An 11,756-nucleotide genomic window follows, 5' to 3' on the forward strand; every position below is an offset into this window, starting at 1 on the left:
TAAGTGTGACCTTGACCTTTGACCTAGAGACCTGGTTCATGTGCGCGACACTTCTCCTCATAGTGGTCAACATTTCTATGAAGTTTCATTAAAATCCCTCCATACATGTAGGAGATATGCTCCGGACAAAATTGGACACCGCCCGCCCGCCAGGGGCGTTCCCATAATACGTCCCGTTTTTCAAACCGGCGTATAAAAAGTTGACATTTTGGCGCTAAAAGCTCTCATGCACTTCATGTTAACGTCGCCGCCATTTTAAGAGCCGTCATGGACGGCAGAGTTACAGGAAGTTACATACATTAATAAACAGTAGCGATATTTGAGGTCATTATAATAATTACAGGAAATATTCAAGATTGTGAGAATCGCTACTCAAAGCTACATTTGTATAAAATTTGACGCAGCGCATTTCTTACTTGGTTTCCTCAATCCTGAACAGGTAAATCGAGTTTAATTCGAGCAGGTTAAGGGTTAAGTACAAACAAGAGGGCCATGATGGCCCTGAGGTCGCTCACCTGTATATAGGCCCCCCAACCCCCACCCCCCCAACGTTGCAGGGCCAATTTAACCCATGGGCTTTTATTTGCACATACTCGGTAGACACCCATAAGAAGATGTTTCATGCTAAACATCTAAGCTCTAGCTCATTGGGCTTTATTGAAAGAAGATTTTTTTAAAGTTTTTACTATACACATATAGTTAAAAACAATGACACCCCCGGGGCCGGGCCAGTTTTGACCCCAGGGCTTTTATTTGAACAAACTTTGTAGACACTTACTAGAAGATGTTTCATGCTTAATATCTAAACTCGAGCTATTTGGGTTTTTTCAAAGAAGATTTTTAAGTTTTTGCTTTACACATATAAAGAAAATCAATGACCCCCGGGGCGGGGTCAATTTTGACCCCAGGTCTTTTATTTGAACAAACTTTGTAGACACTCACTAAAAGATGTTTCATGCTTAATATCTTAACTCTAGCTATTTGGGTTTTTTCAAAGAAGATTTTTTAAGTTTTTGCTATACAAATATAAGGAAAATCAATGATCCCCCGGGGCGGTGCCAATTTTGACCCCAGGGCTTTTATTTGAACAAACTTGGTAGACACTTATTAGAACATGTTTCATGCTACATATCTTAGCTTTAACTCTTTTGGTTCTTTAAAAGAAGATTTTTTAAGTTTTTACTATATGCATATAGGGAAAATCAATGACCCCCTGGGGTGCCAATTTTGACCCCACGGCTTTTATTTGAACAAACTTGGTAGACACCCATTAGAACATGTTTCATGCTAAATATCTTAGCTGTAGCTCTTTTGGTTCTTTAAAAGAAGATTTCTTAAGTTTTTACTATATGCATATAGGGAAAATCAATGACCCCCCTGGGGCGGGGCCAATTTTGACCCCAGGTCTTTTATTTGAACAAACTTGGTAGACACCTATTAGAACATGTTTCATGCTAAATATCTAAGCTCTAGCTCTTTTTGGTTCTTTAAAAGAAGATTTTTTAAGTTTTTAGTATATGCATATAGGGAAAATCAATGACCCCCCGGGGCGGGGCCAATTTTGACCCCAGGGCTTTTATTTGAACAAACTTGGTAGACACTTATTAGAACATGTTTCATGCTAAATATGTTAGCTTTAACTCTTTTGGTTCTTTAAAAGAAGATTTTTTAAGTTTTTACTATATGCATATAGGGAAAATCAATGACCCCCCTGGGGCGGGGCCAATTTTGACCCCAGGGCTTTTATTTGAACAAACTTGGTAGACACCTATTAGAACATGTTTGATGCTGAATATCTTAGCCATAGCTCTTTGAGTTCTTTAAAAGAAGATTTTTTAAGTTTTTACTATATGCATATAGGGAAAATCAATGACCCCCCGGGGCGGGGCCAATTTTGACCCCAGGGCTTTTATTTGAACAAACTTGGTAGACACCCATTAGAACATGTTTCATGCTAAATATCTTAGCTGTAGCTCTTTTGGTTCTTTAAAAGAAGATTTTTTAAGTTTTTACTATATGTATATAGGGAAAATCAATGACCCCCCGGGGCGGGGCCAATTTTGACCCCAGGGCTTTTATTTGAACAAACTTGGTAGACACTCACTAGAAGATGTTTCATGCCAAATATCTAAGCTCTAGCTCTTATGGTTTTTTAAAAGAAGATATTTAAAGTTTTTTCTTTCGGTTGCCATGGCAACCAGAGTTCTGCATGGAATTAAATTCTTTGAACAATTTTTAAAGGTGACCACCAAAGGAACATTCCTGTGAAGTTTGGATGAAATTGGCTTAGTGGTTTATGAGGAGATGTCATTTAAAGTAAAAGTTTACGGACGGACGGACGGACGGACGGACGGACGACGGACGGACGCCGGACGAAAAGCGATCACAAAAGCTCACCCTGTCACTTTGTGACAGGTGAGCTAAAAATGCTCTTCCTGGAAGGCTTTTCAAGTATTGAACTTACAAATATGCATACATTTCTTAACTCTGATAAATAAATATATGTAACCAGGGTTTTCCAAAAAGAATTGAATCTATTTGAAAGAACCTTGCGTAACACATAAATTAATAGCAAACAAACAAGAGCTGGAAAATTCACTTTTAATTAACTTCTTTAAACAAATGGAATATTTAAGTTTAAGAAAATGTAAAATGATTACAAAAACGGCATATCATTTTCAACAGTATCACAGAAAAAAACATAAATAGTTCATTATAGTATAAAAATGCAAATATTAATATACACATATTAATTTAAAGGATTAATATAAATAAAGTAATTAATTAATTAAAGGAACAACTACAAGTAACAATTTCCCAATACATAAATTTTACAAAATATCCTGTTTTTGCTTCTTAACAAAGAAAATATTGCAGTCTCTTTGAAATAGCCATTTTTTCGTATTGGTCTCCATTAACAATAAAAAGACTACAGAGTTAATCAATCAAATGCTTACAATAAGCATGAGGAATAATAAATCATATGTTAGAATTTTACAACAAAACTTTCATATCAAAATATGACTTAAGTTTTTGGTGTAAGGATTTCAGTAACACGGGAAATTTTATGATCACATGGCTGGCGGAGGAAGACCTTGTGTGCCCTGATCCAATGTGTATAAAATATTCAAGAATACCAGTACAAAAAAGTAAGATTCTAATAAATATCAGTAAAATACCAACACAGAAACTTATATTAAAGACGAAAATATGAACTTGGGGGATAATTTAATCCCTGATACAGACTTTACATGTCTTATACAGACTTTAAGTGTCTGATACAGACTTTAAGAGTATGAGGTTAGCTTCTCCTCCACATAAAGGTACATTATGCCTCAAAAGTGATTAAATGAATGAGCCACCTCACAACAAAACCAACGTTATGTGTTTGCGACCAGCATGGATCCAGGCCAGCCTGCGCATCCGCGCAGTCTGATCAGAATCCATGCTGTTCCCTATCAGTTTCTCTACTTGTTTATAGGGTTTGTAAGCGAATAGCATGGATCCTGATCAAGGCTGGTCTGGATCCATGCTGGTTGCAAATGCATAAAGTTGGTTTTGTAGTGACGCGGCTCAAATGTTCATTCTTTAGAAAAGGCAAACATGACTTTATAAGACTTAAATAAATGGTTTCAGAATAGCTTAGATGGGTCTGAAATTCTGTCATAAAAAATAGCAAATGTAAACATTAAGTAGTATTTTGAAAGAAAGTCAAAATACTAAATAACTACATATTTTACTAATTGCCAAAAGGCAACAGATGCAAAAAAGTTGTTCAATTAATTGACCAATAGGTAACTTTTTTGGAAACTATAACAGGACACAAAAATAAAAGGCTTTTGAAAAATGAAAATATAGAAAGGTCCATTAAAAAACTAAGATAACTATAAACAAGACTGACATATCAAAATCAAGTAATAAGATTATCCAATCAAATGCAAGTGTTACAATATGAAGAATATAAACTTTAACTAAGTGTATCACAAACACTAAAGCTGACGCCTCAATTAGAAGAATACATATAGAATGATAGTACAAACTGGTCTATGTAATTTCAAATCACAGTAAGTGTATAGTCATGCACATAAAACATGAAATTTATATATCAAATTGTGATAAATTATTTATGTAAAACAAGAAATACTGATAACTTTAAAAGATGCATGAACTGAATAGAGGATATTAAATGAGTGTAGGTTTAATACTAAATTTATCAAACGAGTTGAATAAAATCATATTATACGTGCATAATATTCTTTTATTCAACAAGTTCAATAAATTTAGTATTAAACCTACACAAATATAATATTCTATTTAACACGTATATAAAATAAGAATGGTAAACTGTTTAAAAAAGTAATTTTACAATGACGTGCCTATAGTGTAACGCTAACATTAGCGCACTTTAAGGCTATGTTTATATATCGCAAATGAAGTCAGTCAAAGTGTTATTACACTAGTGTTATATTGTTTTCATTTAATGATTTTATTACACTCCTGCGCCGTGATTTATGTGATAATAGAAGATATATGCATGTTATTCTATGTAAAACATGAAATAAGGTGTATAATACAAACTCATGAAGATAAAACGTGAATTGCATGTAAGTTTATACGTGACATGAAAAATTGATGTTTATGACTATATTGATGTCTATGACAATATTGATGAATGTCTATGTGTAATTCTAGATAAAGCATGATATGACAATTTTAATACTAAATCTGTCTTTAATGTTAAACTTAAAGTCGAAATTGGCCATGTTAAAGCGGTTAAGTTGGTATACTATGTACTCAAGCAAAATATGTTGTGGGATTAAAATTACTTCTATTTAATGTTTTGTAAGGTACCATTTGTGTTTCATGCTTGTTAATAACCAGTACAAGCTCTAGTCTACGGAGCAAAAACCCAGTGGGATACAAAGACTTTGGAAACTGCAAAAAAGTGCTGCTCTTGAAAGGTCAAATTCATTGGGAAGTCTTACTTTTGAGAGAATTGATACTGTTGTTATAATAGTTATTTGCTCTGCAGAAGAAATATTCACTATTGTAGATACATTATCAGAATACCAGTAAGATCATTTTAATGAATGTCAGGCATGTCATTCTCGGTCAAAAATCACATCTTTAGCATGAGTATACTCAATTTTAAGGTTGGTTTAGTGGTCATTATAATATAAGTCCATTTGGGAAAATTAATACAGTAGTCTGATCTATGGTCTTTTAACCTTACAAATGTCTAAAAAAAAAATAAACTGAAATTCTTAAAACATGCACATAAGTATACACAAAATATAAGTATTATACAAAAATAAAAGTAACATGCAAATGAAAGACCAAAACAAAAATGATGTCATTGTAAGAGTTGCAAAGTTCATAATTTTATACATAATGCATGCGAAGTAATCACTAAATATTATGCATAGAATGTTGACCTAAAAGTATTTATCAAAATACCACAATGCCACAGGGGCCCTTTAAAATTAGTAACTGGTAACATTAAATTCCTTTCCTTTTAAAAAAAAACAACAACAAATAAACAAACAAACAAAACCCCGTCAGTTACCATTTTCCCCAGACTTTGGAAAATGCATCTTATTTTCTGTTAACTTAAAGCTTCAGCTGTCTACCAAACATGGGCATACCTCTTCGACTCTACACTGTCCCTTTGGCTTTATGATTGTAACATCCAATTTAACAGGCTAGTAATAAAGTGGTCAATTAATCCCCGTTACTCTTCACTTATGATATATATACATGCATACTGTTTTTACATTTTTGTTTCTTTGTTTTTATACAAAATTTTACCAGTGTTTTTGTAATTATAAATGAAAGTTCTTCATAATATTATTGCGCCAAAATATATACATGTACATTGTTGTCTTTGACATTGTACAGTGCTGACATTATTTCCCGTAGATAACTAAAATTATACCAGTAGAACAATGTATTCTTGAATAAAATAATAGAGTTTTGAGTCTTCAATGGAATCAGGGTCTTTCAAAAAGAAAGACCCTGGTGGAATGGATTTCTATATTACTAATCAATTTTCACTTTTCACAATCATTTTCTTCCATGAAAAGTATACATTTTTTTTTTAATCATATTTTCTTTTTTAAATAAATTCCTGTAATACTATAGACAGTGATTTTTTCCCCTGTATTTTACAGCTGAATAAAGCCTGTTTCCCCTGCCAAAAATGAGTATATTTTCCCCTTCAAATGCTTTTATTTTCCCCAAAAATGCCATGTGCACATGCTTCACTAGGACAATAACTTAACAGCAGTTGACTTATATCAGCTAGAAGACAGAAAGCTGTCCCTATAGAAATGCCTCTGCTTTGTACCATGCATGCTAAATAGAATTGAAATTAGAAAATCTTATAAAATGTTTGAGTAAATTTCATTTTCAGTTGTTGGAATATGCAACAATGTATGCCCCTTTTCTGAGTTTTCGCGCTATATTTTCCCCTCCATAAAGCCACAGATTGTTTCGAAAATTGAAAAAAAAAAATTCACTGTTAGATATTTTCCAGAAAAATATGTAATAAAATGTCAGGCTGAGTAAGGGTTAAATTTTGAATCAAAACTTTTTCGAAAAAGTCACACTTTATATCCACATGCTTCCTGAATTTGTGTCAAGAATTTACTGTTCTGTGTGTCAATGGATGAATCTCCGACTTGGCCATCTTCGTACACAAAGAAAAATCGTGTACACACGTTGTCCGGTTCAGGACATACCCATATTGAATTGTTCTTCTTCAATGGAGATGTGATCACCTCACATATGGCAATACATGTAATATTGCTAGAAGTTAAGAATCGAGTCTTTGTATCTGACTTGGGCTTGTTTTTGTTCACGCTGTGTGAGCCATAACCCATCCTGGAATACCCCATTGATGTAGAAATATGTGGACTTAGGTAGATCCCTTTACCATAAGCAGCACCATTCACTTGCAACTTTGTACCAGACGCATTCATGAGACCTTGTCTATAAATAGATTATATGATAAATTTTACGGTAAATTTCATTTACACTGTCTGACTGACACTTGAAACTTTACGTAGTTTCATCAAAAGCCATGCTAGACTGATGGAAATTTGACAATGACCTCATAGTGAAGTTTCATTCACAATGACTTTATCTACCATTGAATTTAATTACTGAGTTAGTTCCTAATCTTTCTTTGAGTTCTTTTATTCACTTTGAGTTTCTTCACTTACTTTGATCTTATTTATTCTCTTTGGGTAGGTTTATTTACTTTGTGTAAGTAAGCGGTTTACAATCAAAGTACAAGTGGAATTTGATTAGTTATAGTAAACTAATATGATATATTTTGTACTATCAGTTTAAGATCAAAAATTAGAAAACAATGTGTAAAGCATGTTAAGTTTCAAAAGTTTCTGTAACCTCGGGCCAACAGCATACTAGACTATCCTCTGTACTTGATAATAAAACAGAAAAATTTAATCAAAGTGTTATGCTGATGCCGATGAATACAATAGATCTCTCTATTCTTCGAAAAATGAAACTAGTTAGAGAAATGCAAGTGCATGCAAAACTTTACCTGGATGTCACACCTTTGCTTAAGCCATAATGACTGTTTCAACCAAACTTATCTTTTAAAATAGGCAAGTAAAAGATCAAAGAAAATTCAATATTTTGAAATGTGACAATAAAAGTCTACCTGATTATGGAATGCCAGTTTTCTATACTGGATCCATGAAAGGCAAATGTACTTCCATGCTTTTTCTTGGCTTCTTGAAAGGCTGCCTCCTTTGCTGGGGGGCTTGATAGAAGTAAGAACTGGTGTGGTGTATGCATGAATTCTAGCCGTCTCTCTGGTGGTAACTTCACTATATGCGATCTGAAATATCGCAATTTATTTCTTAATATTTTGAAAACATTTCAAAGTAGTGAAGAAGCACAAATGAATATACAATGAATATCAAACAATTAAATGTCATTAATGTTGGTCTGTCTGAGTAATAATCAAATCTGTCATGGGCATTCTATAATTTTTCAAATTATGGTCAATGTCATATAAAGGTCAAGGTCAAGTTGGCTTTGTCCTCCTTAAAAGTAGTGTCAAAAGGTTTATTAAATTCAAGAATGAAAACACTACATCCTCCATTAATAACAAAAGTTATAACACATATTTATATGTTTTTCATTGTACCTACTGTCAAAGTCAATATATCAGCGATATTTGTCTCTCGATATATCGATATAAAATTTTCCATCAATGACAGCCCTTATTAAACATAGTTTAAAACTTACAAGTTAGCAATAGCTACTGTACCAACCTGTTACTAGTTATAATCCATTGTATTAAGGGATATACACTTCGGTTACTCTGATCCAACTGCTGTTTTAGTGACGACGTCATACATGCCATATCCGACATGCTGGGCATTTCTTGTATCACCTTTTTAATTAAGTTATAGTCACGATTCTTTGGTGTAAACAATAAATTACATGGGTTGTCAGGATCGACAACCGTTGGAAAAGGGTCGAATATAATCTGATTACGACTTGAAAGGGCCGCTGCACGCGTCATATTAATCAGCAAATCAACAACTTCTGCACCTGTTGCAATGTCTTCTGCAGCATCTGCCATAACACCTAAAGTCTGGAATGCGAACACGCAGAGTTCTCTGCTACAAACAGCTGGTTTTAACATTGCACCATTTTGAAATACATGTTGGGCATCACAGATTACGCAATACTCGTTCATTGTTGGAATTCTTTGTCGCACATATCTGAAAACTTGAATCAAGAATCCATCAGCAATACTCGGAACAACTTTGGCATTTTTCCCGTCCAATGTAGACAAAGGCATTAAATTCAAATCCTCAATAAAACGGGAAGTGCTATGTTCAGGCATAACACTGGTTGTGCGTGACAGACCTGGTAGCATACGTTTCAATTTATTTAAAATTGTGGGATGCGACAATTGTCTCTTCAAACCAGTTCTTGCATTCTTTTCTGGTTTTTCTTTTGCCTTATCAGTCTTTGTGCCTTTGAATAATTCATCATTAAATAAATCCATTTCTCCAAACTGAAAAACATTCTCATCCTCAGACAATTGTGATATTGACCTAAAAGGTTTCTGCTTTTTACTATCCATAGAAGATGAGGATTCTGACTTGGAGGGTACTGCTTCAGCACTAACATTCTCAAAGGTTTCAACATTCCCTTCCGCACATTTAATTGGATTTTCAAGAATCAATTTGGACGCTTCATCAATATTTCCATGTGTAATGATTAACGCATTCCTTGCTAAATCAGGTTCGAAACCCATACTTACAAGCTGGGCAATGGCTGCATCCTGAACAATTTCAGAAATAGTGTCCGTCATTGATGCTTCAGCTTTGATGTTTTCCGGAGCGCTTTGTGACTTTCGCATTTTTTCTAACTTCAGATGCTCCTGATAGTCTCTTTGCAAATGAGGCCATTCAGACGACAAAAAGTTCTCAAGAAATTTACGCACTTGACTTCCGAACCCAAAACCCTCTTTCTTAGATGGTTGAAATACTTCAACTTTAGGTGGATTTGACGACTCCAGGTATCGTGATAATGACAAATGCAGCCGTGTTACCAACGGCTCTGTCCTCAAAACTTTCCACGCATCTGCAGTAACCTCATCAAGAAATCCCATTGGAATGTGCAATTCAACGTCAATTTCGTCAATTGATTCAAACAATCGGTAACTAATAGATTTTTCTCCGTAGAGAAATATCAAACTCTCCATATCACGGAATAACTGGGGATTCATGGACGCTTCAATATGTTCGTCACTTGGAATAAAGGGAACATCGCAAATATAATCTCCATCAAATATCTCATCGTCGTCATCTTCGAAACTGGACAGAGCATCGGTGTAGTGAGATGCTGCTGACTCATTGCTAATGGATCTAAAAATAGAAATTGATACTGTATTGCTAAAAATAGATCAACCTTTATCTTAATGGAAATGATACATTGTACAAACAAAAAATTATTGGATAAAATATATATCAATTTCAAAGTTACATTCTCATATGAGCAGTCCTGCAATTAACCTTTTTTATTAGGAATTTGTAACTTTCTGTATTTAGCATTAATATAGAATGCTTACTCAAAGAATCATATTGGATTCATAAGTTTAACACCTTATCTCCTAATGACATGAATGCAAAAGTTTTGTTCAATGTATAGTTAACTTTGTCATCTTGAATTCCTAACTATGAAATTCGTTAACTATCCATGAGACTTCAAATTCAACAGAAGGCCTGTTTACAGACAGCGCGCTCCACTTTTCTTAAAGCAACATTAAAAATAAAATCTGCAAAAAAGTTTGAAATTTGAATATCCTTAATGGTATATTGAGAAAGAAGGCAAACATTCTATATCTATATTGAGAAAGAAGGCAAACATTCTATATCAAAACAAGAGCTGTCGGTAGGACAACAACGCTCGACTATTCTTAGTGCTTGATAGTAAAAAAAGCCTTGATTAAAAGGTAAAATTTTCTCAATAAAAAAAAGGCAAAATTTTTCTTTAACCCATTACTTCATGAGCATTTTGTGAAAAATGGCTGTTTTCATTGAAAAGTCTCCCGTTACAAGTTCAAATTGCTATAATACTATAAAAACTGCTTCAACACTAATCAAACTTGGCACAAATGTTGACTGGACCATTGCCCTTGCAACAACATGCTCAGGCTTAAATTTTCTGTTACCATGGCAACGAGGGGACCATCTCAAAATTGCCAAAAATCACTATTTTGCGTTGATTTTTTCCATCATAATTTGATTTCAAAGTGCTGCAAACTTCTCAATGGATTGAGATAGAGTCTCAAATGCTTTTCAGCGTTGGTTACACGTTACCTTATGATCAATCTGGGGTCATTTATAGCCTCTCACAAGTCCAAATTTTCTTGGCGATGAGGGGGACTCCGCCCCCCTTCAAACCCCCCAAACAGAAGGGGGCACATCCCCCTTTTGGCAACCCCCCTGATGTATCTTTCGCTTTGGGGGCCGCGCCGAAAAAGTGGTCCCACTTTTTTTTTTAACAACATTTCTCAAACAAAAACAAGTGTTAAAGGCCTAAATAATGCATTTTTTTCACCATTTGAAGACCACAAAAAAGGGGGGGGGTGACAAAGGCGTTTAAAAGGCGTGTATATGAAGTAATGGGTTAAATCAATATTACACTTATAGCGCCTTGGAGAGAGTCCTATAATGCTCTCAAAAAAGAGTATAAAATTTCAACATGTTTCAAAGCCTTTTATGTCAATGAACTTTGAAAATATTTGAGGTGTTTTACAAAAACTTTAACGTAAAAATTCTAAGTCGAAAAAAGGGGCATAATTCTGACAAAATGCTTGATAGAGGTTTACCTCTTCCTGTCTAACAGTTGGGGTCCATGATGGTGAACAAGTGTGCAAAGTTTCAAAGCCATATGTCAATGGACTTTGAAAATATTTGAGGTATTACAAAAACTTTAACATAAGTGGTTACGCCGAAGCCGACGCTGACGCCGACGCAGACGCTCTTACGCAGCTTATTCTTATTGAATAGTCGAGCTAAAAAGGAGGGAAAAAAGGAAATAATAATGGCTTTCTGACGGTGTTTGGGAACAGTGTTTGTACTGACATGGCCAGGGATAAACATACAAGAATCTGTAAGACTTGGGGTACTATAATAATATCAGGAACAGAGAGATCATATGAAAACAATACATAAACATATATAAGGTTTCACTCTTACCTA

The 11,756-nt window shown here is 34.3% G+C and overlaps 1 protein-coding gene across 1 annotated transcript; it reads right to left on the reverse strand.

The window, feature by feature from the left end:
• Positions 1-6,222: 6,222 nt before the first annotated feature.
• On the reverse strand, positions 6,223-9,920 carry LOC132736986 (protein mono-ADP-ribosyltransferase PARP6-like; the record flags this gene model as incomplete). The annotated part of the gene is given in 3 exon segments (XM_060724211.1): positions 6,223-6,990; positions 7,688-7,867; positions 8,307-9,920. Coding segments are annotated over 3 exon segments (2,182 nt in total), but the record flags the coding sequence as incomplete, so codon positions are not given.
• Between the last annotated feature and the right edge of the window lie 1,836 nt (positions 9,921-11,756).

This window comes from Ruditapes philippinarum, unplaced genomic scaffold (genome assembly GCF_026571515.1).
Source record: "Ruditapes philippinarum isolate M1 unplaced genomic scaffold, ASM2657151v2 ctg1404_1_1_1_1, whole genome shotgun sequence".
Classification (NCBI taxonomy): domain Eukaryota; kingdom Metazoa; phylum Mollusca; class Bivalvia; order Venerida; family Veneridae; genus Ruditapes; species Ruditapes philippinarum.